Raw genomic sequence first — 25443 nt, 5'->3', positions numbered from 1 at the left:
GATTGTGATTCCATCAGGCAAGCAAATTCCTGTGCTGTTCCTTTACAGTCACACTCTCCTCCCACCCAGCCCTGGGCAGCCTCTGACCTCCTCTCCATCACTTTCCCAGAATTCCACAGAAGTGGGATCATACTGTATATCACCTTTTGAGGGTGGCTCTTCCTGTCAAGGGTGTGCATGGCATCAATGTGACTTGTCAGCAGTGATGTAACCTCCATCACTTGGTTAAAATAAAGTTTGCCAGATTTCCCCACTGCAGTTACTGTTAATTCCCTTTCCATAATCTGTTTTTTGGAATTGAGATTTTCCTGGTGATGAATATGCTGAGTAGGTTTGAATTGCATCCCAGACATTGTTAATATTATATTGTGAGATGCTGGGTCTTGTTTAAATCCTAAGGGGACTGTTGACTTTTTAGCAGTCATTCTGCCTGGGCAGGTTCAGGCTGTAATTTCTAACCCGCCTTCTGTGGTTCCAGCGTCAGCTCAGTTTTCTGAGCCTATACAGTCGACCCTCTGTATCCATATCTGTATCCGTATCTGTGAAGCCCATGGATATGGAGGGCCGACTGGGCTCACTGTACCAGCCATTGTATATAAGGGATATGAGCGTCTGTGGATCTTGGCCTCAGCGAGGCCTTCTGTCCTGTGTGCACCACCCAGGGGCAAAGTCCCACAGTCCAATTCTCAAGCCTTTTATGTGCTGTTAGGGTCGGATCCAAGCATGTGCAATGAGAGGTGAGGCCAGCGAGCTCATACACCCCTTTATGGGGCAGCTCTTCTGCGCCCCCTGTCTCTGTATTTTCCTGACACTTTTTGGTTCCCTGAAGTCCCTTTCTGTAGTCCTGTGGCCAGAACGCTGGGCTTTAGCTTCCCTGCTCCGCATGCTGTTTCCAGGGCTATCTGTTTCAGAGACCAGGCATCAGGAGGCCAGCCAGAGAGAGAGAGCACAGGGATTCACGTACGCTTGGGATCACAGCTGTTCGGGTTGGAGAGAAGGATCCCCTTCCTTGGAGTTTTAGGTGCCTGTTTAGTCTCTGTGCCACTGTGAGAATGCTGGGGGCTGGAGGAAGAGAGGAGAAAAAAGAAACAGAAGAAAACTCCAGGACGTCCCCCACCCCCACTTTTTCTGAAACTTAGCAGTTATTTTCTGGCTCTTGGCCAGAAAGTGAGGATTTCTCTTGAAGCTTTTCCTGTCTGCACCTGGTATGTATTCTTGCTTGTGGGCTGTCTCTGAGTCCAGGCCACACAACTGGAAGACAAAATTACAAAAAACTAAGTGCAGTTTGGTGGCACTTCAGATTCTGGTCTTCTTCGGCAATCCCCCGGCACCAGTCACTCCTCCCAGCCCTCGGATGGCTGTTCTTCATGTTCTCTCCAGGGTCCACGTCTGCGTTCAGAGAGAGAGTCAGGTGTGGCATGCTTACTTCATTCTGCCTGGAAGCAGCTTCTTTTTAAAGACCCTTCCACTGACTTGAATTAGACAAAAATCACAACATCATTTCTTTAAACTCTCCCCTTCTCACCATGTCCTGTTTTAGACATGTGGTGTTGATTAGATAATGTGTTGAGATCTCTTTCACTCAAGATTATTAATTTAAAAAATTAATTTAGAAAGGAAAAATTATTGGCATATTTTAAGTCTAATAATTTTTAATAGAATATTTTCCTAATAAGATTCTTATAATAAATGAACAACCACCAATTTCGCAGAGTGTAGGATTTTATGCAGTGATCTCAATTTATGTTCAACCAACAAAAATTTTATTTCGGATTCTCCAACTTGTGTTTTGATTAATGGTTATAGAGCTACACTGAGAGTTACATCCTGTGAGAAGGTAAAGAGCTGAAGAATAGTTGAAGTGTTCATACAGGGAGTTACATCAGGACATGAGAATAATAAAAATGCTCAAAGGTTAAAGGGGAAAGCACGGAACTTTCAAGAATAAATTCAGGCCTTTTGGAAAAGATGGTGTCTTAAGTTCATATTTGCAAAATCATCTTTCCCCAGTAACCTACCAAAATGAACAAAAGGAATTAGGGGTAGGGGGACTTTATGCAAAAATGACCCAACTAGTGCAACAAAATTTGAACACTACTAGCCATCCAAGGGGGATGTGGAGGAGCAGTAGATCAGGCAAGCCATCCACCCATCCATCCATCTACCCATCCACCCATCCATCCATCTACCCATCCACCCATCCATCCATCTACCCATCCACCCATCCATCCATCTACCCATCCACCCATCCATCCATCTATCCATCCATCCATCTACCCATCCACCCATCCACCCATCCATCCATCCACCCATCCACCCACCCACCCACTGATCCACCCACCCATCCACCCATCCATCCTTCCATCCATCCACCCATCCACCCACCCATCCACCCATCCTTCCACCCATCCATCCACCCATCCACCCATCCACCCATCCACCCACCCATCTACCCATCCGTCCACCCATCCACCCATCCATCCATCCACCCTTCCACCCACCCATCCACCCATCCTTCCACCCATCCATCCACCCATCCACCCTTCCATCCATCCACCCATCCACCCACCCACCCACCCATCCATCCACCTATCCACCCATCCACCCATCCATCCACCTATCCACCCATCCACCCATCCATCCACCCATCCACCCACCCACCCACCCATCAACCCACCCATCCACCCATCCATCCATCCATCCATCCATCCACCCACCCATCCACCCATCTATCCACCCACCCATCCATCCACCCACCCACCCATCCATCCACCCACCCACCCACCCATCCATCCACCCATCCACCCATCCATCCATCCATCCATCCATCCATCCATCCATCCATCCATCGTCCTAGGTGTTGTGTGGACAGTAGGGACTGGAAAGCAGAAGTGGAAGCAGTGGTCTGTAGGCCAGGTAAGAGATGATGACAGAACGTGGTGGCAGTGATACATAGAGATGAGAAAAGTGGAGGTATTTGGGGTATATTTTGGAGGTAGAACCAATGCGATCTGTTTGTGGCTTAGATATGAGGGGAGAAGAGGGAAGGAGCAGCGAGTTCATCACCTTGATCAAGTAAGTTTTTTACCCAAGAAAGCAGGGGTGGTTTTGGACTTCCCTGGTGGTCCAGTGCTTAAGACTACACACTCCCAATGCAGGGGCCCTGGGTTTGATCCCTGGTCAGGGAACTAGATCCCGCATGCTGCAACTAAAGATTCCACATGCCGCCAGGAAGATCCCGCACACAGCAACCTCAGCTAAGACCTAGGTGCAGCCAAATAAATAAATATTAAAAAAAAAAAAAAAGAAAGCAGGGGTAGTTTAACATTACAAAGTGTATTGTCACCCATTACCTTCAACAGCGCTGAAAGGCATTGGATAAACAGTAACATTCATTCCTGTGAGAGGAACAGAAATAAATTTTCCTGTAATGGTAAGGAGTATTTATTAGAAAACAACAATAACATCTCTACTTAGTTGAGAAGAAGGTGACTAGCCTATTTGTACTCTTACTCACAGTTGTTCTGGAATACGTAGACATATTGAAATAAAGAGCCAAATTTTCATTGTATGTAGATGCTAAGATGTCTAGAAATCCAATAGAATCAGATGGAGAAAAATTAAAACTGATAATAAAGTAAGGTACCTAGCAATAAGGTCAAAATGCAAACATCAATTTGCTTTCATATATATTAGCGACAACCTGCTAAGAAGTGCAATGGAAAAAAAATTTCAGAAACAGTAACAGCAACAATAACAAAAACCAAGCAGAGGGGCTTTCCCAGTGGTGCAGTGGTTAAGAATCCTCCTGCCAATGAAGGGACCTGGGAAGATCCCACATGCAGCGAAGCAGCTAATCCTGTGTGCCACAACTATTGAGCCTGTGTGCCACAACTACTGAAGCCCACGTGCCTAGAGCCTGTGCTCCGCAACAAGAGAAGCCACCACAATGAGAAGCCTGCGCACCTCAATGAAGAGTAGCCCCTGCTCGCCACAACTAGAGAAAGCCCGCGCACAGCAATGAAGACCCAACACAGCCAAAAATAAATAAATAAAATAAATTAAAAAAAAAAAACAAGCAAAATATCTAGGAATAAACTTAACAAGGAATATAAATATATAATATTTATTTGAAATATATACCATAAAACTTTATCAAAGGCCAAAAAAAACAGTTGTTTAAATGAAGATTCACACCACTGTTGGACTGGGAAGAATTAATATTGTGAAGATACGAATTCTCTTCAAATGTATCTCTAAATCTAATGTAATTCCAACTAAATCCACGAGGATTGTTTGGGGGAACTTGTCATTAATACTAATGTTTACCTGAAAGTATAGATATGTAAGCATAGTTTAGGTCACTCTTTGCCCTTCTTAAGACTAGACCTGATTTTAATTCTTTTAAAATAAATGATGGGACAGAAATTTCTGGTACCCAGGGGCCTGTGAAAGGATCATGCTGCTTCTCTTTGATTCCCTACACAGGCAACATTATGCGACATTCAGGAATATACCATGCTGTTTCCAGTTTGTAGAATGAATTATTTCTTCACATATCTGAGCAGGACTGGACTCAGGCCCCCCAGCCCCACCCCAAAGCTTCTGTAGGATCTGACAGAGGATTTGGCCTGCAGTCAGTCTGCCGTGGCTCTTAGCAGAAATGATTGGCAATGACGATGTCCAATGAAAACTCTTTTGAAGTGAGTTTAATGAATGAGTCTCTGTTTTTATTTGTCTGTTTGCCCTGTGTGTATATGTGTTTTAGTAGTAAATAGCTGGTACAACGTTTAGATGAAAATTTGTCCTAAGAACTTTGTAAGCATCACATATTATTACATTTGTTGCAGTAACGTGAAATTTATCTTTCTGGGAAAAGTGTGCACAGATCTTGGAGTGCCTGACTTTATTACAATTAACAGTTGTAATTTGCTTTTTACATCTTTTTCTGAAAGGGAGGAGAGAATTCTCAAATGTAAGGAGAATGTCATGAAGGTTTCAGGTCTGTAAACGGAATTTGACCAGTGGACTTCTGGAACAAGTATCAGGAACATTTTGAAATATATCAGTAGTATGGGGGCATAGTGTTTACAATATGGCAGTGTGTTTACAGTGGATGGTGTCAGGAATGGGTGCATTTGGACCAAACCAGGTTGGCTGTGAGTTGACGTTTGCTGGTGCTGAGAAAGGGTTATGTGGGAGTTCATTATACTATTCTCTCTACTTTTGTATATGTTTTCAATATTCTCTAATAACTACTAACTAACTAACTAAGGTTGGTAAATTTTTTGCCAGCCACCGTGGTCATACCATTAACCCAAACTAATAGAATACCAACATATTCTATTACAGACTACAGAAACCCATTTTCTTTATTTTTGCAATGTCTTTGATAATTGTTCAATAAATTAGTGGTGAAGTAAGCCATAGTTCAAAATAAAGTTAATTTAAAAAATATGATTTGTAAAATTGCCTCTCAATATGAGTAAACTGGTAGTTTCGAATAAAACTGGTAGTTTAGAATAATCAGTAGATTTGTAATAGAGATAGTGATCTAATATCACATTGCTTTTTCCTAGATGATATATTTTACTTCCCTTTGGTTTATAAAAGATACCATAGGGCTTCCCTGGTGGTGCAGTGGTTAAGAATCCACCTGCCAATGCAGGGGACACGGGTTCAAGCCCTGGTCCGGGAAGATCCCACATGCCGCGGAGCAGCTAAGCCTGTGCGCCACAACTACTGAAGCCTGCGCGCTTAGAGCTCATGCTCCGCACAAGAGAAGCCACCACAATGAGAAGCCTGTGCACCGCAACGAAGAGTAGCCCCCACTCACTGCAACTAGAGAAAGCCCACATGCAGCAACAAAGACCTAATGCAGCCAAAAATAAATAAATTTTAAAAATACTAAACTATTAAAAAAATAAGAAACATAATGCAAAATCTCTTTAAAAAAATAAAAGATACCATAATTTGAAAGAAAAAAAACCTTTATTTCTAATTAATGGCACATTTATGTTTAAAGATAATTTATGAGTAATCTATTGTTTACCTAGTTTGGGAAAATACCTTTTAAATATAAGGTAAGAAGATAAAGTTATTTATGAATCTTAAGAGAATAATTAAATGTATAATTTTCATTTTTTTAGTAAGGATGGGGATGATAAGAAGAACCCTGTGATCATTCATCGAGCCATTTTGGGGTCAGTGGAAAGAATGATAGCCATTCTCTCAGAAAACTATGGAGGAAAATGGTAAGTGATATGGAAAAGAAAAGCTATATGTCTACTGTTCTTAAAAATCATGTCTAAAAGATGAAATTAATATGAAAAAATTGGTGGCTCTTGCCTTATAATTAGCAAGTATCCAAACAGCAAATAAAAATTTTTGTGGCATCTGCCAGACCAGAAAACAAAACAAAGAAAACAAAGGCAGCGTGGCATAACACTATCATTTACCTTTTTGAGATCTCAGTAAAATTAAAGAGTAACCTTTTCACCTGTGTCAAACAAACCCCTCAAAGATCTAGCCGCTGGAACGTATATGGCCCACACTCTCAGGGCGCCATCTCTAGCTGTACTGCCCTCCTTCCTTCCGCTATGCTGTTGACCTCACAGCCCCGTGACCACAGACTTAGGAGGAAACATGTAAGCCTGGTTCACACATGGCCCCAAAGCCAAAGAGAACCACTGCAGTGGCATCCCCCTCCAGGGATGGAGGGGGAAGGTGAATGCCCTAAGTGCAGGCTTTTGGTGGTACGTCTGGTCACCGTCTGTGCCCGGAGGGAAAAGTGGCCAGATGTGGGTTACACTGATGCGTGGGATCTGGTTATTGCTTTGGCCACAGGGTCAGAGACTTAAGAGATAATTAGGTTGGAAACCAGATGACAAGTAGATTTGGTATGTGGATGGTCGCTCAGAATGGGCCATGGGGATGGTATTGCCCGAGTCTGTGTCTGTCCCTTAGATTTTATTTGCAATCCTAAAGAAATATACTGAGGTGTCATGGGGGTGTCCAATCTATTACAGGCACAGGGAATCCAAGACTGTAGATATGAATATGTGTGTGTGTGAATTAACATGTTTATATTTCTCTCCAGTTGATTCTGTTGTAAATAGTTAACATAGTGAGAGATGGTGGGTCTTGCAAGAGAGCAGTAGAACTAGGGGATCAGGAGATGGTGTGGGCACACCTCCCTGTGGAGACACAGTACCACCCTCTACAGTTTACACGGCAAGCCTTTGGACACCTACCAAGTTGTGGTGGAAATCTCCCTGAGAAATAAAAATAGAAATGTTTAAAATGTGGCTCTCTTGAGTTGGTAGGGCTGAAGCAGGGGTGAGAACAGAGTTCAAAAAGATACATTTACTTTTCATTTTATAATCTGTATTTCATCATGTATATAATTACATTTGTCACATGTATTATTTTGCTTTTGTAATTTAAGAATAAGTATGTAAAAACATATGCACGAAGTGCCATCTGGTAATAGTCCCCGTGCATTTCCTTCCACCTTCAAACTAAACATGCTGAAGAAAAAGGCAAACATTTCCCACATCAAACATTGCTTATACCCACCTTTCCATCTTTTAAAACATTTTCATTTTGAGATAACTGTAGAATCATTTACAAAGAGGTCCAGCACACCTTTTACCAGTTTTCCCCAATGGTAACATCTTGCAGAACTGAATACAACATAACTGGGGAGTGACAATCCACCAACCTCATTCAGGTCTTGCATTTGTGCACATGTTGTAGATTTGTGTACCCGCCAGTCAAGGTACAGGACAGTTCCATTACTTATAAGGATCCCTCATGCTGCCGTTTATTTTATGGCCACACACCTCCTACCCCATCCCTGTCACCATCCTCCGGCAGCCACTCATCTGGTCTCCATCTTCATAATTTTGTCATTTCCATAATGTTACATAAATGGAATCACAGCGTGCAGCCGTTGGAGACTGACTTTTTTCACTCCTTGGATGGAGTTGCCTTGAGATGCATCCAAGGCATCTCAAGTACCAGTCGTTGGCTCCCTTTCACTACTGATGGTGTTCTGTAGTGTGATGCACAGTTTGAGCATTCACTCGCTGAAGGGCATTTCGGATATTTCCAGTTTGGGGCTATTATACGTAAAGCTGCTATAAATGTTAGTGTGCAGGTTTTTGTGTGAACATGTTTCCATTTCTCTGGGATAAATACCCAGGAGAGCGGTTGCTGGGTTGTATGGTCAGTGATGTTTAGCCCTTTCATCTAGCTGCCAACCTGTTTTCCCTCCCTTTCCAACCAAAATGCCCAGTTTCCCCTTTTGTCTCCTCTGTTGCCTTTTAATATAGTTTGCTTTATTTCTACACCCCTCTACTGAACCTGCTCTCTTGTGAAGTCTTACTTAAAAAGAAAAAAGAGTCTTTGGTTGTTTTTTAATCTTGTAATAAATGGTCATTTTAAAAATACGTATTATATTTTTCAGGCCTTTCTGGCTGTCTCCTCGTCAGGTAATGGTCATCCCTGTGGAGCCAACTTGTGAAAAATATGCACTTCAGGTAAAATTAGAGACATTTAAAGTACATAATCTTGGCATGTGGTCTGTGAACGTCATTGACTTGGAATTCGCACCTTAAAATATTGCATAACTAATACATTAATTTACCACTTCATGTTTTCAATAAATGTTTTCAGTAACACCTGAGTCGTGTCTATGTAGCTGTATCAGAACTATTTTATTTCTTAATGTTTTTGAGAAATTGGTGTTTTAAAACATCTCATAGTTATTCTTTTCCTCGTGGCTCTATTAGGAAGAATACTTATATTATCTGTTGCTGTGTAACAAATTACCCCAAAACTTGGCAGCTTAGAACAATAAGCATTTATTATCTCAGTTTCTGTGAGTCAGAATCTGGGACAACTTGGCTGGGGACTCTGGCTCGGGTGCCTGGTGAGGCTTCTCAGAGGTCGAGGCAGGGGGAGTGACTCAGCACTTTAACCTCATCTCAGAAGTGGGGTGCCATCACTCTCCCTCCACTGTGGTCACAGAGACCAACCTGGTACAAGGTGGAGGGGACACACAAGGGTGTGAATACCGGGGGGTGGGACCCTGGGGGTCATCTTGGAGGCTGGCCACCACATTACCATACACAATGTATTAATGAAAGTGTCTCATTCTCTTATAGGTATCCACTGAATTTTTTGAAGAAGGATTCATGGCTGATGTTGACTTAGATCATAGTTGTACACTAAATAAGAAAATACAAAATGCACAGCTGGATCAGTATAATTTTATTTTGGGTAATCTAAATTTGTATATATTTTTCCCAAATGCTTGTTTTTTCACCTTAATTCCAAAAAAACCCAAAAAACAAAGAATATGGTATAACTGCTTGATTATGACAAATAGCTGTTGAATACTTATACACAAAGAAGAGTCTGTGATGTTCCTGGCTAGATACTTTTTGTTATTTGCCAGAAAAGAAGAGTTATGAAGTTTCACATGGATCCTGTGGTGTAGTATTACTAGGAAGAATTAATAACTCAAACTGACAGTGGAAAATGATCTTATCAGTAGAATTATACTCTGTATGTTTCAGTCATGTGATAGGCCTGAAATAATCTCCTTTGCTTTTCTGGTTTATTAGAAATCTTTAGGATTAAACTAATGACTAGGAGATGTTCCAAATTTAAGATGATCAAAAGAAAAGAATTAAGTGAAAAAATAAAACGTCCTTGAGGAACATGAGTAATTAGATGCAGAATCTAAAATTTTGACTGTAAAAATGATTCAAAATCAAGGGAAACTTATTTATATGCCTGCAGGCATGATATGGTTATGTCCTATAAGTTGAAAGTTTGTGTAGAAGGCAAAATAAATATGCACAGGGCTGTCCTATGAGCAATTTGTCATCAAAAGTGTTTGTAGTAGGTACTGTGATGCTTCAATCAGCCTTCTTGTGGTGACAGAAATTTCAAATTAGCTTAGACACGATGGAATGTATTGGAAGGGAGTTAGAGTATCTCGTGCCATGGAAGGTAGAATTAAGTAGCCAAATCATTAGAAAAGTAACTGGAAGGGGAACTCAACCCTTACCAGGACCATTTCTCCCCATTTCTGTTCCCTGTTTTGATCTGCTTCTTTATGCTTCTCTTGATCTACTTTATTCCCCTTACTTGCTGGCCAGTATCTTCGTTCCAGACAGCAAGAAACATGGCGGCAGAATTCTGCATCATCTCACAGTATGGGTCATTAGCGAGAACAAACCTTTTACATATATTCCAGAAAATTCTGTTGGCTGGTTGGGCACATGTCTGGTGCCCGCCTCTTGATTCATCAAGTGTGCCAGGTGGAGTCAGGGGGTCTTTAGGAACTCCCTCCTCCCACCTGTACCCCACGACCACCACAGGTGTTCTCAAAAATGGACAATAGAGAGATGGGATTAGAAGTCATTCCTTGTCTCAAGAAATTTACTCTTAAGAGGATGACCAAATGGACATTAGATTGATATTTGGTGATTAGTACTAAGAAGAAAACTTAATAAGACACATGCCATATGACTGCTGACTTAATATTTAGTAAATTGTTGATTGTAAATGTATTTCCCTTTGTTTTCTACAGTCGTTGGAGAAAAGGAAAAGACAAATAATGCCGTAAATGTTCGAACAAGAGACAACAAAATTCATGGAGAGATTTCAGTAACTTCTGCCATTGATAAATTGAAGAATCTCAAGAAATCACGTACCCTGAATGCTGAGGAAGAATTCTGAAGTCCTTTCCTTGTGCTCACATCTGTGTAACCTTGTTCTGAACCCTGAACATGCATTTTCCTTAATTACCATTCATACTTCTGAGAACTTAGGACCCACTATCTGGTCCACTGATGGGCACAGTGAGAAGTGAGATGGGGAATGAGTGGCTGATATGCACAAAATCTGATTCACTAATGTGTCTGCGGACAATGAGAGGACAAGTGTGGGAAATTTTAAATTTCCCAAATATCTTGAGAGACTTCAATGGGAAAATGTCATTCATCAAAGAGGGAAATACTAGGAAATGAGCATTATGAGATGTTACTGTTAAGAATTCTGATTTTCAAAAGATAAGTTTCAAAAGTCTGCAAAGCTTTTTGAATATGGGGTGATATCTTATTTTCTAATAACATTATGCCTCAGGTATTTTTTAACTGAAGTTTTACTAAAGTTCGCACTGAAACTTTATTTTTCTTATTTTTGGCTACACCCCACAGCATATGGAACTTCCCTTACCAGGGATCGAACCCATGCCCCCTGAAGTGGAAAAGTGGAGTCTTAACCTCTGGACCACTAGGGAGGTCCTGAAACTTTATTTTCAAAATCAGAATCAATTTGTTTTAACCAACCAACAATCACAAAAGAAGAAGCTAGTACTAAATATTGGATTACTAACAAAGGATTCTGAACTCAAAAGAAATTCAGTGTTGTGCAAATCTTCTGTAGTTTCCACTATAGGATAAGAGTTGCCATTTTAATGCTTCTAAATGACAATTGAACCTTATTTATCTTTAGAAAAAATAAACTCTCAAATAAAATGTGTTATGTAGTGCTTCCAGGGTTTCACCTATAGGTTTATACCATAATAATTTGCTCCCCTAGAGTTAAATTACTCTTCTGATGGGATGACATTCCACTGATTTACAGACTCAAGTGGATTTCTGATTTTAACTGAGAAAAATACCTTACTGCTCAAAACAATTAAAATGGCTTTATGTCAGTAGTGAATTTAGCTACCAATCAAGCAGTATTTTTTGTTTATTTGGTTATGTGCTGTGGAATTCAAAATAAATTTAAGACCTGCTCTCTCTTCTGTACACGCTTATCATTTAGCTTCCTGAAGAGTTGGAAGACAAACCAGCAGGGCTGACCGTGAACAACAGGATTGAACTGCACGGGTCCACTTACTCGTGGGTTTTTTTCAATAGCAAATACTAGAGTATACACAGTCCTACCCGCAGTTGGTGGAATCTAAGGAGGTGGAGTCACCGATAGGGAAGAACCGAATGAGGAGGGCCTGCTCTAAGTTACACTGCGCCCCTCACCCCAAAGTTGTTCAAGGGTCAGGCCTGTGTGATGGAAGGTGCAGATTGTGTGATGTACCTGTTTAAGCTAACTTTAATTGAGGCCAAGCACTATTCGATACATTCCTTGAATTCACCAAACATGCTAGTGAGGCAGGGGGCGTCAGAAGACTCCCCATCCCCACCCCAGACAACCTTGTGTTGGGTGGGCGGGGAGAGGGAAGCCCGTGCTCAGCCCAGCACGAATGTTGCTGCGGTGGGAACAGGTGCGGTGGGAACAGGTGCGGATCGCTGTGCCGGCCGCAGGGAGCCGCGGCCTGGGAGCAGCTCCCTCCCGGGGCGGGCCGCCTCCAGGGGGGTCTGGGGGCCTGACACCCGCGGCCGCACTTCAGTCCGGCTTCTCCCCGCCTTCGAGGAGCGTCTCTGAGGACTGGTTAGACATCTGAGCAGGGCGGGCCTGGAGAGATGCTCGCGGGACGCTGCCCGGGCCCTGGGGTCGCGGGGAGTGGGTCCTTGGGGGCCACCTGGCACACCTGGGGTCCTTACCGAGCAGTCTGGGCCAGTTTCCTCATCTGTAAACAAGAGGCTTTTTAGTCTGACAAAAACGTAACGTCGTCAAACCTCCGCACGGTACCAAGCGCACAGCAGCAGTTTTTGTCTCTAAACGTACAGATCCGGCCACAGGTATACAGCGGCCAACTTCCCACATTTCCCCCCCTCTGCTCTCGATCCCTCAGGTGTGACTTTCGGGGTCCAGGTGACCTTTCCGTGTCTCCATCCGCCGGGGGAGAGGTGAACGCCTTGTCACAGGCGCTGGCAGCCCTAGGAGGCGGGGCGCGGGGAACTCGGGAGGAGGGGCCGCGCCTGCGCCGTGAATCCCCTCCCCCCCCAACTCCTCTCGGCCCGGCGTCCCCCCGCGGCCCGGAAGTGTTTCCTCTGGCAAGATGGCGCGTGCAGGGGTCCTGTTGTGGGACCTACGCCGCCTGTGTCGAGTGCTGCTGTTCCTTTCGCAGTTCTACATCCTCTCGGGCGGCGGTGAGTTGGGGGCAGGGGTCTGCGCCGGGCCGGGCTGAGGGGTGGGGAACCCAGGACCGCGAGGACCGTCGGCCTGGGCCCTTGGGCGGAGGCTGAGCGCGGGCGGAGGGCGCGGGTTGCTACAGCCGAGTCCGGCTCGTCCTGCCGCCGCGCCTCGGCTCAGGGAGCCGGAGCCGCGAGCCTCGAACTGTGGGCCTGGGGGCTCGGCCTGGGACGCGGAGCTGGGTCTCGGCACCGCGCGTCGTCCCCAGTTGCCCGCAGACCTAAATTGGTGTCGACCCCATTGGGTTTCATGTTGAGTTTCCCGGTGGTCAGGCCGAGATGTTTGCCCGAGCAGCTGTGGGCCTGGCGCGATACACACATAGCCTGAGGTCTTCGTTTCTCTAATCATAGGATCCTTCAGTGTAGAGCCTTCGCAGCCGCTGGCTCAGTCCGACAAGGATCCGGGCCCCACACGTACGTTCACAGTAGTGCCCAGGGCAGCAGGTACTAGACGTTTTCTCTTCTAGTAAACGTGTATATTTGTATATAGTGGTCTCTTTCTTTTCTTTTTGGATAAAATTTCTTGTAGAATATGACATCATTTTCCATGTTTTGAACATTTTATTGATTGCATTTTAGATATGTGAACTAAAGGCAGATGCATACCTTTTCTGTAGACAGTCTTGGTATTTCAGTACCTTTTGACATTCCTGTCTCATCTTTTTCCAGTCCCAGGCTCCTCATTTCCATCTCTTTATTTCAAGTTTTTTCTTTTTTCCGCATCATCCATCAAGATAACCTTCAACCAACGCTTCTTTCCCTTCAGAAAATTTCTTGTGCTTTTGGAACCCTGTTCCTGATGTTGGATATTATTAAAGGCTCCCCCAGGGCTGTGTGAAATGGAGGGATTGCAGAAGGACTGGTACAGACCTGGCATCTATCTCTGGTGGTGCTGCTGGGAGCTGGAGCAAAATATTCACCTTTTGGGGTTTCCGTTTTCTCATCTTTTTAAGGTCGTGGGGTTGTCCTGGCCCTGTAAATTCTTGGCTTTGTGATTCTAAGTGCCCATCCTCCAGCCACGGTAGTAATAGGAACAAAAGAAAAGAAAATTTTCTTTTCTTTTGTTCCTATTACAAAAGGGTATAATAGGAATTATACCCTTTTGTAAGTATACCCTTTTGTAGGCATTTTGTAGAATTGCCCACTTAATAGTGACTTTAGGACCAGATTTAAATGAGTATTAGTGTGTTTTGCTAAATGGAACTTTGGTCTCTGTAGTTTCATCCCTTTAGAGTTCCATGACTTCAGTAAATTGAAACTGGCAGACGTATTTTACTGAGTCTATAAAAGACTGCTGGAAGACAGCAGCATACTTGAGTTTAAAACATAGATTATTTTATAGAGAAAGCACAAGAATTTTTTACTCTCTTGGACGTTCTTGAAAGCTTCTCTTCCTGAGAATACTGGTTGCAATTTTGATCCTCTCTTAAGTGATAGTAATATATTATACTCCCAGCTAGGCTGGCTGGAGAAACTTACTGCAACCCACTGAATAAGTTACTAATATAAAGAACTATTTTGAACTTTGGTACTGTAAAATTGTAAATGTTACTTGCAGATGGTGGCTTGTTGAAGTACCAAAGTGGAATAATGACAGGACGTTTTCCTAGGGTTGGTGCGTTGTTGTACCGATTGATTCACTTAGAGGGTTAGGGGCTTCACTTACAAATTCGTGAATTCAAGTGAAAAGAACATTGGATTGGAAACTGAGAGGTTTGGGCTCTGGTTCCAGTTTTGCCCTCCCTCAGTGATCTTGAACGAACTTTATCATCTGTAAGCTTTCGTTTTTTTCATCTTGTAACATGATAGACTTTTTGAGGTCCTAATTTATTCCTAGCACTGTATATATGTTATTTTCATGATTGTGTTCCTTAAGCTTAGAAAATTGCTTTCCTCTGTTATTGTAATCAGTATTCCAAGAGAATAAGCTTCTCTCTCACCTCTCACAGAAAGCACCGATATCCCACCTTATATGATGAAGTGTCCGAGCAATGGTTTGTGTAGCAGACTTCCCGCAGACTGTATAGAGTGCAAGACCAATTTCTCCTGTGTCTATGGGAAGCCTGTCACTTTTGACTGCACAGTCAAACCTTCTGTTACCTGTGTTGTAAGTACTGCAGCTTACTTATTCTTAATAAACTGATCGTAAAGCTCGAGTTATAAGTAGAGTTTAGACTTGACTATGGAGGAAATTCAGAAAGTGCTCTGCATTTTAAAAGTAAGATTTGAGGAATAAAGTCAGCTTTATCAGAAGATGGAAACTTCCATCTCCAAGTAAGGTTTGGTTGCAAGGGTTCAGATAGCAATTTTTTGACATGAGGATAAATTGAAGCAATTGTCAGACTTCTTACAAAAAGTAGGAAGTAAAAGCTCAAACGCACCAACTGTTGCCCATTAGAAATGACCCTGTTACAGTGGTCACTCCTGCAGCCCATCTCTGATATGTTGACAGCCAGGAAGGAGCCTACAAAGGCTTCCACAGTCGGTGTTCCTTAACATGCTCTCGGGATACCTGCTTCAGAGCCACAGACTCCTGGCGGCAGCCCCACACCTGTTGAATGTGACAAGGGCAGGGAGACTCGTGTATCTGCATTTTTGAACCGTTGGACCAGGGAAATTACTGCAAACTTCATTGTAGTCCCAGCATGTGGGTGAGATAGAGAGTAGAAATGAATAATGAGGCAGTGTTTTACTCTTGGACCTGCCATGACTAGCTCTGTGATTTAGTCATCTGTCTCTTGTTAAATCAGGAGATGGGCCCAGAACAGCTTTCCTGAAGTGTTTCCATGGTGCCCTCTTTCTGGGAGATGGTTGAGGAGGAAAACACAGATTCCATACCATATTCTCTATCTCTGTCTTTTTTCTTTTTTTTTAAGGGAAGCAGTAGGAAGTAAGATTTTTCTTTTAATTAATTTATTAATTTATTTATCTTTGGCTGCGTTGGGTCTTCATTGCTGCGCACAGACTTTCTCTAGTTGTGATCGGAGGCTACTCTTCGTTGCGGTGTGCAGGCTTCTCCTTGCGGTGGCTTCTCTTGTTGCGGAGCACGGGCTGTAGGTGCTCAGGCTTTGGTAGTTGTGGTACATGGGCTTCAGTAGTTGTGGCTCGTGGGCTCTAGAGTGCAGGCTCAGTAGTTGTGTCGCACGGGCTCCACGGCATGTGGGATCTTCCCGTACCAGGGCTTGAACCCCTGTCCCCTGCATTGGCAGGCGAATTCTTAACCACTGCGCCACCAAGGGAAGCCCACCATATTCTCTTTTGCAGATTCCCTTTGACCCAGTGATTCTAACTTACTTGAACAAGATACCTTTCCCTGTCGGTTCTTTGGAACTTGGTCTGCAGAGGGCTAGGTTAGAAAGTTCCTTCCACCCCCAGGCTCTTTCTCTATTTCTCCTGAGGTCTAGTATCAGGTGAGGGCATGAGGGAGGCTTCACTCCAAAGGGGAAATGAGATTTTATGTGTTCTCAGTGTCTGGACATAGTGTTTGTAACTGTCAGTATTTGTCATTTTCTTATATCAGAGTTACCTTTAAAGTGTGCTGGAAAATTGAACTAGTTGCTGGGTAATCTTCATGACTGCCCTTGGATTATCAGTTAGTCTCTGTTGCTGTATCTTACATAGAATTTTCTCCCTACTTACCTAATGGCGAAACCTGTTTGAAGGCTTTTGAAATTGCGTACTTCATTGGTCTGGCAGATAGTAGGTACCTTGTGAAAAATGAGAAAACTGATGGCTGAGGAGAGCTTTTCCAGAATTAGCCTCCTTTGTTTGCCTCAGTGTCTTTGACATTCATCTCTCACAGCTGGTTCCTGAATGAAACATAGTTCTCAATTTCTTCCTTCTTTAGGTGTTCCTAAAACAAGTAGTTTCATTTAGCGGAAAATAGCAGAGAATAGGAGAAATTACAAAGCTTAGGTAAGTTTCTGAAGTCCTGGGTGCTGGTCCCTGGTGCATCCTCACCCCTTGGCTGAGATGTGCCCTGGATGGGTTCCTTCCCTTCTCCTCCCAAGGTGCTTTCACCTCACCTGCTTCCTGACTAGCCAGTCATCGCGAATCCTGTAAAGTAGCAGATGCCCAGCCCGCAAGTGTGGCATTTGAAGGCAGCCCCAGGAGCGTCTGGTGGTCTGTTTCTTCTTAAAAATGAAGAGCAGTCAAATAATTGGCTGTCAGGAGCCACGGGCCCCAGGACTGCTGCGGCCAGGTGATCTGGGGCAGGCCGTGCATTCTTCCCTTGTTTGTTTAATGACCACCTGTAGGATCCTGTCTCGCTAAATAAGTTAGCATTTCAGGAAGAAATAAGCTGTGACCATCTGCATACGCAGGTGCACGTGCAAATGCTCATCCTTTCGCTGTGCTGCACTCAGCTCTCTCCCTCCCTCCTGCACCTTATTTTGAACTTCATATTAATGGAAAGAAAGAAACTCTTCTTGTCCTTCTAATGCATACTGCATAGGGACTCAGAGCAAGGGAACCTTACCTGGATTACACTAGTCAAAGAAATTGTTTTATAATGGCCCTGTTAAGTATATAAATAGAAATTAATGCAAAAATCCTGCAACCCCTTTCATATCAGCTAACTCCTGCTCCAGCTATGATGGGAACTATCAAGCCAGTTACCTCAGCTGGAAATGTGCTTGATAGAAACGCTGCTTTCTGTTCCTTGGAGAAGAGCTCAGTCTGCTAGTGTATTTGAAGCAAGTTTAATTCCTTCAGATAGGTTCTGTATCCTTACTAATGACAGCTGTTTCACAAAGGGAAAGGTAACAAATCTATTTACTACAGATGAGCTTTTTTGGGGATCTATACTTTTTTGTGGTGTGAAAATGGATTCAGTAAATGCTGGGGTGCCTGTGTAGCTATATGGAAAAAAGTGGAATCCTGTTTTATCCAAAGTAAATTCCAGATCAAAGATTTAATGTGAAAAAGTGAAACCACAAAGTACCAGAGAAAGCATGAGATAGTTTTGTTATAATCTCAAAGTAGGGAATATTTTTCTAAGTATGAAATAAAATTTAGAAGCCATAAAAGAAGGAATTGATAGATTTGACTACTAAAAATTAGAGATTTCTGCATGACCTAAAAAAAAGCATAAAGGCCAACGATAAATGACAAACTAGGAAAAAGTATTTCTAATACACGTGACAAATAATGCACTAATATCCATAATATATAAAGACTTCCAAAAAGCCAATAAGAAAAAGATGACAGTCCTGTAGAGAAATGGTTTTAGGACATGAACAGAGGGTTCATAGGAAAGGAAATACAATTGGACTTTCAATGCATGAAAAAAAGTTTAATTTTTCTCATGATTAAGTACAAATCAATGCGTTTTGTTTTGTTTTGTTTTTTTTGCGGTACGCGGGCCTCTCACCGCTGGTGCCTCCCCCGCTGCGGAGGACAGGCTCCGGACGCGCAGGCCCAGCGGCCATGGCCCATGGGCCCAGCCGCTCCGCGGCATGTAGGATCCTCCTGGACCGGGGCACGAACCCGCGTCCCCTGCATCAGCAGGCGGACCCCCAACCACTGCGCCACCAGGGAAGCCCAATGCATTTTTTAAAGTATCAGATTGGCAAAACAATCAAAAAGTTTAACACTCTGAGTTCTTAAGGGTATAAGGGACAAACACTCCTGTATCTTGTTAGCAGGCGGGTAGGTTAGTCAGCCTCTTGTGAGCACTTTGTCTTATCTCTGAAACTTATAGATGCACATAAGCTTTGACCCAGCAATTTCATATTTAGGAATTTATCTTACAGATATTACATATTGCACGTGTATGCAAATAAATATGCCTAAGGATATTCTTAGCTGCTTTGTTCACACAGGCAAGATTGGAAACAAGCCGAATGTACAAAAGAGAACAGTTTAATTTATGGTCCACTGTGTAGTGAAATAAATACATTGCAGCCATTGAGAAGGACTAGGCAGCTCTAGGGATATTTATCGATATCTATACAGTTAAGTGAAAAGTAAATATCAGTGGGAACATTAAATAAAAAAAAAAAAAGAAACGTATCTGATGTAAACGTGCCCATGCATAGAACAGACTCCCTGGAAGGCCAGAGTGGGTGAGCGGTGCTTGGTGCTGGGGAGGGCAGTGCTGCTGAGGGCTGGGCTGCACCAGCCTTCTCCCCACTCTCCTGTTGTCTCCGGGAGTTTGTACCACGTAAACTTATTACCTAGTTTTAAAAAACAATTGGTAAGAAACGTGTTATGGATGCATCACTAGAAGTATGCAGACATTTAAAACAATATTGCTGAAATCATGCAGTGCCTTACTCAGTTTCAAATACTGTCCATAATAGGAGTTTTGCATTAATCAAAAAAGTTAATAAATATAATACTTCCAGAGGTGATTGTGTTACCATTTAAATATGATTTTGAAAAATATTTATTACAATATAATGTCAAGTGGATACAAAATGTTTTCAGTGTAATTCCACGTATGTAAATCTGTACTATAGGAAGGAAAAATGAAAGAAGGTTAAAAGTGCTTGTCTCTGGAGAGGTTACAGGTTTTTTCTGTAATTTCCAAATGTGCAACATAAAAGAACATGGACTGCTCTTATAGGCAGAAAACAAAATAAGGACATTTAAAATTGAAATGAAAAATATCTCTGTTCTCAAAGTTCAGGGCCCACAGTGAACACTTGCTCATCAGCCTCTCCATGCAGTTCTTTCTAAGTTGGGAGTGGTTTTCTGGGGCTGCCTATGGGTCGGTCCTGCTGGGTGCTCGTGGGTGTGTCACAGCAGTGACAGCCCTGGGGCTCTGGGCCACTCGCAGGACGGCTCCTAGGGAAGAGTTGAGACCCGGTGGCCAGGCTGTTCCTCCAGGAACAGGGCTTCTGCGTTCTGCACGGGCTTGCAGCTCCGTGACCTTGAGCAGAAGGACTCATCTGCCCTTTGAACTCTCTGTGACTCCGAGGCTTTATAAAGTACATTTTCCTTTTTTCTGTGTTATAAAAGTACACATGTGCATTATTAAAAATTTAGCCAAAGTAACAGTGATGAAATAATCTTATCATTCTGAAATAACCTTTGTTACTTTGATGTGCATTTATCTAGATATTTTTTGTTAGGTATATATTTTTGGTTGTATATTTATGATCATAGGATCATAGCATACACGTTTGTATTGTGTACATATTGGTTTGATGCCTGTTTTTCTGCCACTTCCTCCTAGGTCATAAAGTATTTTAGACACTTGGTGCCATATGACTGTAGTTTTATTGACCTATTAACAAACTACTGTATTATGATTGAATAGTTCTGTGTCCTTTGGTACGTAGGATCAAGACTTCAAATCCCGAAAGAGCTTTGTCCTCAACATGACTTGCAGGTTCTGCTGGCAGCTTCCGGAAACCGACTATGAGTGCTCCAGCTCCACCAGCTGCATGGCGGTGTCCTGCCCGCGGCAGCGCTACACGGCCAACTGCACCGTGCGGGACCACGTCCACTGCCTGGGTAGGTCAGCGTTAAGGAAATCTGTGAGCAAGATATTTTTTCTATGCTTATTTATGGAACTGTAACCAGAAACTTAAGAATTAAATTTTAATTGTTTCGTCAGAAATATTTATTAGCACTATTTTTAGTTATGCCAGTTCTATTTTAAAATGTAATATTTGATAAAACAAAAAATGTGTAAGGTATAAAGCATAGTGTATAATTGAGTTTCCCCCAAATTAACAACTAAAGCAGCGTGATGCCATTGAAACTACCAGAGTATGTTTCCTGCACGCAGTTACCCTGCCTCTTCTTCAGAGGTAACCACCCTTTTGGATTTTCTTATCATCTCACTTCCTTTTCTTTAAATTTTTTGTAGTTCTATCACATGAATGTACTAGAATATAGTGTGGTAAATTATTCAGTAGTGCATGTTTTAGAATTGTATAATATAGACTGTTTATGGTCTTCTGAGACCGTCTTTCAACATCATGGCTCTAAAATTCTTCCATTTGTCTTCTCTTATTACAATTTTTTTTTCTTCTATATAATAACTTGTAAGATTGTGTCATAGTTTATCCTTTCTCCACTGTATTTGGATTATTTACAGGTTTTTTCCTTACAAATTGCGCTGCTGTTAAAGCTTTTGTCCATGTCTCCTGGTTGCACATGTTTGTCTGGCATACACTCTCTTGCGTGTGTTATTTTCCAGGACGGTTGTATCCGTTTACATTCCCACCAGTGGTTACACAACTGTTCGTGATGATCCACATCCTCTCCAATACTTGTTATCCCTACGTTTTGTTTTTTTTTCTTACAGACTTCTAGGAATTCTTTTATATTTTGGGTAGTAATTTTTTGGTGTCCCTAACATCCTCTCCCAGATTTTAACTCCCCCCACAACCCCTTTCTTTTGGTATCTTTTGAACAGAACTTTAAATTTTTAGTTAGTTGAAGTTTTTAGTCTTTCAGAGTTAGCCCTTTTTTGTTGTAAGAAATCTTTCCCTACTCCAGATTCATAATTTCCTGTATGTTCTTTTAAAAGTGGTAAATGTGGCCTTTCACGTTTAGGTCTCTAGTCCCCTGGGGTTGGTTTGGTATATGGTGTAAGGTGGATTCAGTCTCACTTTTTCTGGCTGGGACAGCCCAGTGTCCCAGGACTCCGGGCGGTCTGTGGGCCCGCTCCCTTCCCGGTGCCTGGTTTGTCTGTCTCAGCCCCACGTTACCCACGTTTTCACAGCAGGTGGGGTGTTTTACCTTCTTCAAGCTGTGATCCTCACAAAACTGATTTAAATGTCAAGTCTGTGCTCATAGACAGTCAGGGCTTTCTTTTTACCATTCATTGTAGTGAACATTTACTTTTGTAAAGAAAGTTGGCTTTTTACATTGTAAATCACAAGGCCCCTAGTTATAATTTAGTCTCTGTGTGAGAGTATTTTTATACCCGTGTTTTTATGTGGAGTGTTTTCCCTTTTTTAAGGTAACCGTACTTTTCCGAAAATGCTGTACTGCAACTGGACTGGTGGTTATAAGTGGTCTACTGCTCTGGCTCTGAGGTAAGCTCTGTTTCTAGTAAATCGGTTGCCATTTGGATTTCGTTGGGGTTGGTGGGCTCTTCCAAGCTCCTCCTCCATCCACTCAGATCCCGCCGTGTGTTAGGTAGACCATAGGGACAGCACTGTGGGAGGTTATTTAGGTGGTCAGACCAGTACCCTCGTGGAATTTAATGGCCCGTTGCTGATTTTCCTCCCTAGATGACCTGCACATTCTAGAGATGACTGTAGTCATTACTAGAGATCATTAGAACCAGTCAGTGCTTCCCATCCTGAGTGTACCCTGAATTAGTAAAATGCCATATACTAATTAAAGTCGGTAGGTTTATGATGTATATCTTTAATTTTCAGTAATTTTCTTCTTTATTACAAAAAATAATACATGCTCAGTACTGAAAACTGGAAAAAAATGAAAATGACAAAGAGAAACGTTGAAAATCACTTATAATTCCACTATTCAAACATACTTATAGACTTACAATTTTTACATAAAAATTTGCTTGTATTAGTTAAACTTTTCAACAGTTTGAAAAGAAAATTGTACCAGTTCTTCCCACCGGAGGGAAGGGCAGGTGGGGTGCTGGTTAAATGATTCTCTGATTAGGAAGGTAGGCATCTGCTGTTGGAGGTTTAGGTTAAGAGTCTGAGGTGGCCTGTGGCCTGTGGTGAGACGCGGGCAGGGCTTCTCAGCCTTGTCATTGTTGACATTTGGGCCAAGAATTCTCTGCTGTGGGGCGTCCTCTGCAGAGCAGGATGTTCAGCAGCATCTCTGGACTCCATTTACTGCGTGTTAGCAGTCTCCCCAACCCCCACTGAAGCTGTGAGAATCAAAAATGCCTCCAGGGGTGGCCAGGTGGCCCCTTGTCAGGAACCACTGCGTCAGGGTTTGGGCTGGGGAAGAGGAGGATCCTGCTGGCAGGAAAGCACAGCTGGAAAGTGAAAGACGGGTCCACGATAGAAAATTAAATGCAACGACAGATTTGGTGACACCCAGCGTCTTTGTAAGCAGTGGTTCATATTCAAACTAACAGCTGACTTTCTGCTTTTCAATAAACTTTTTATTTTGGAATAATTTTAGATTTAAAAAAAAGTTGCAAAGCTAGAGACTTCCTGTACACCCTTCACCCAGCTTCCCCCACATTGTTGACATCTTAAATTACCATGGCACATTTAATAGCTGATTTTTTAAAAATAAGAATAATTTCCTTCTCTGGGCTCAGCATGGTTTCTTTGAGAATATTCACGGTGAATGTGATAATGCCTGGTGTTTGCTTCTTGGTACTCAGGGTGGGGGATTGGAAGGGTGTAGATGAACCAGGGATGGACACATGTTGATAACTATTGGAGCTGGGTCATGGGTGCTGTTCTCTTCTTTTTACTTTTATATGTTTGGAATTTTTCATAATAAAAGCTTTAAAAGAAATACAATGAGAAGTTGTCCGAATATTGTTAGATCTTAGAATTTGAAGGAACCTTAAAAGTCATTTATTCTGAACATGAAATTTTTAAAGATGGGTGACTGACAACGTTCACGACTTGATCTGGGCGGCCATGTGGTGTTGGCTGCCTGGCGATGCCACCTTCGACCACCATGTTCCTGCACTGTCTGTAGGACTAGCCCCACTTTGCTCTCCTGGATGTGCCATTTCAAGGTTAAAAAAGCAACAAGCTCGATTTTCTTGAAAAGAACCATTAGATTTTATTACAGCTAAAAAGTGTTTACTTTTGACAATTAAACGGTCTTGTTGCCCATGATTGTTTAGTGTTGTACATTTGTGAGATAGTCACTGTGTCCTGATTAAGGGATCTGGTGATTTGAGGCCCTTTCCCACATGTGAGTTAGCGGTTACTGAGGCGCAGTAATGCAGGCGCAGTCGTGGGGCCGTTGATGGACTCCAGGCCTGTTTGCTGTTGCAGCATCACCCTTGGTGGGTTTGGAGCGGACCGCTTCTACCTGGGCCAGTGGCGAGAAGGCCTCGGCAAGCTCTTCAGCTTTGGGGGCCTGGGAATATGGACGCTGCTCGACGTCCTGCTCATTGGAGTCGGCTACGTGGGACCAGCAGATGGCTCATTGTACATTTAGCTGCAGTTGCGCGCTTCAGAGGGGAGCAGTGCTTAGAAAACGGCCTCTTCCCTGTAGGAGTCCATGTGCTGTGAATGGTGTATGTGTATGTTTTTAATGTACAGCATCTGTACTTTGCCTGCCTTGATGAAGGTAAAATAAAAAACACTGAACTGTGTTTATCTGGAATTTGTTTTTATTTGCCTGAAGTCTATTTTTTTTCCATGAAAATATTTAAACTTATTTAAACTAGAAGAACAACCTGTGCAGCGACTGAAAATCTGTTCAATTCGTAGACTTGAGTTTTATATTGCTTACCTCAAACTGTGCCACATGTATCTCCAGCCTGAGTGTCATCTGCCGTAAAGAGCTTTTCAACTATAATTGCAGAAAGTGGGAAATGTTTTTATTCTTTAGCTAAATAAGATTATCTACCTAAATTTTCAGTCATCTCTGAGCTTTGCAGTGTAATGTCTATGGAGTCTGGTCTTCATGTATGACTGTTTGAAGTAAACTGCCGAAATTTTGTGTCTGGTTCCTGTGATTGGAATTTTGTTAGTAATATAAAATGTTGCAAGAGTACTGGAGAATTAATAAAACTACAAGTTACTTTAAAAATTTTGCAGACTTCTTCCTGTTATGTTTTTTATATTAAAACATAATCTTGAATAATCCTAGCAACTTTTATTATTAAGAAGTATAATATTTATTTTTCAGGGCATTACTCCATTCTAATAGATATATTCATAATTGGCTGGCGCATTAACACACTGGAAGTGTTAAAAAATGTGTTGGTGTGATAAATGGTTTTGAGTCTTTGTAAGATCTGTTGTAGACCCTTTCTTGGAAATAAAAACATTTATTAATCCAAAATTTTTTAATTAACTTTTTTTTATTCAAATATAGTTGATTTACAGTATTTCAGACTGATTCAGTTATGTTTATATGTGTATATATATACACATATATGTGTGTGTATTTTTCAGATTCTTTTCCATTGTAGGTTACAAGATATTGAATATAGTTCGCTGTGCTGTACAGTAGGTCCTTGTTAGTTATCTATTTTATATATAGTAGTGTGTATATGTTAATCCCAAATTCCCAATTTATCTCTCCCCACCTTTCTGCTTTGGTAACCATAAGTTTGTTTTCTATGTCTGTGAGTCTATTTCTGTTTTGTAAATAAGTTCGTTTGTATGTTTTTTTTAGATTCCACGTATAAGTGATATTGTATGATTTTTGTCTTTCTCTGACTTCACTTAGAATGATA

At 42.2% G+C, this 25443-nt stretch overlaps 2 protein-coding genes across 4 annotated transcripts in view; both read left to right on the top strand.

Annotated features, from left to right (window-relative positions):
• Window positions 1-12053, top strand: part of TARS3 (threonyl-tRNA synthetase 3) — a 52546-nt gene extending 40493 nt beyond the window's left edge. For 2 of the 3 annotated variants that reach the window (XM_079914063.1, XM_079914062.1), the window contains exons 16-19: window positions 6150-6254; window positions 8471-8543; window positions 9171-9285; window positions 10607-12053. In XM_079914063.1, coding sequence (XP_079770189.1) covers window positions 6150-6254; window positions 8471-8543; window positions 9171-9285; window positions 10607-10755 — 442 coding nt within the window. In that variant the 3' untranslated portion in view covers window positions 10756-12053. Of the gene's footprint in view, window positions 1-4488; window positions 5197-6149; window positions 6255-8470; window positions 8544-9170; window positions 9286-10606 lie in introns of those variants that run through there. The other variant, XM_079914064.1, reaches the window with a different exon arrangement.
• A 915-nt stretch (window positions 12054-12968) lies between these two features.
• TM2D3 (TM2 domain containing 3) lies at window positions 12969-24928 on the top strand. The gene is made up of 6 exons (XM_079913508.1): window positions 12969-13076; window positions 13470-13562; window positions 15068-15225; window positions 20405-20579; window positions 22039-22114; window positions 24029-24928. Exons 1-6 carry the CDS (start codon window positions 12986-12988, stop codon window positions 24192-24194), a joined length of 759 nt encoding a protein of 252 aa, XP_079769634.1. The 5' UTR covers window positions 12969-12985; the 3' UTR covers window positions 24195-24928.
• Window positions 24929-25443: the final 515 nt, after the last annotated feature.

This window comes from Stenella coeruleoalba (genome assembly GCF_951394435.1).
Source record: "Stenella coeruleoalba genome assembly, chromosome: 2".
Classification (NCBI taxonomy): Eukaryota; Metazoa; Chordata; class Mammalia; order Artiodactyla; family Delphinidae; genus Stenella; species Stenella coeruleoalba.
The sequence above is the reverse complement of the archived record's forward strand: the minus strand, read 5'-3'. Positions and strand labels throughout refer to the sequence as shown.

Bases quoted from the DNA above. Each gene is read 5' to 3' on its own strand.
- TM2D3 (XM_079913508.1), top strand. From the start codon at position 12,986: ATGGCGCGTGCAGGGGTCCTGTTGTGGGACCTACGCCGCCTGTGTCGA. The intron at 13,077-13,469 runs GTGAGTTGGGGG...CTCTAATCATAG, and splicing joins CTACATCCTCTCGGGCGGCG to GATCCTTCAGTGTAGAGCCT. The intron at 13,563-15,067 runs GTACTAGACGTT...CACCTCTCACAG, and splicing joins AGTAGTGCCCAGGGCAGCAG to AAAGCACCGATATCCCACCT.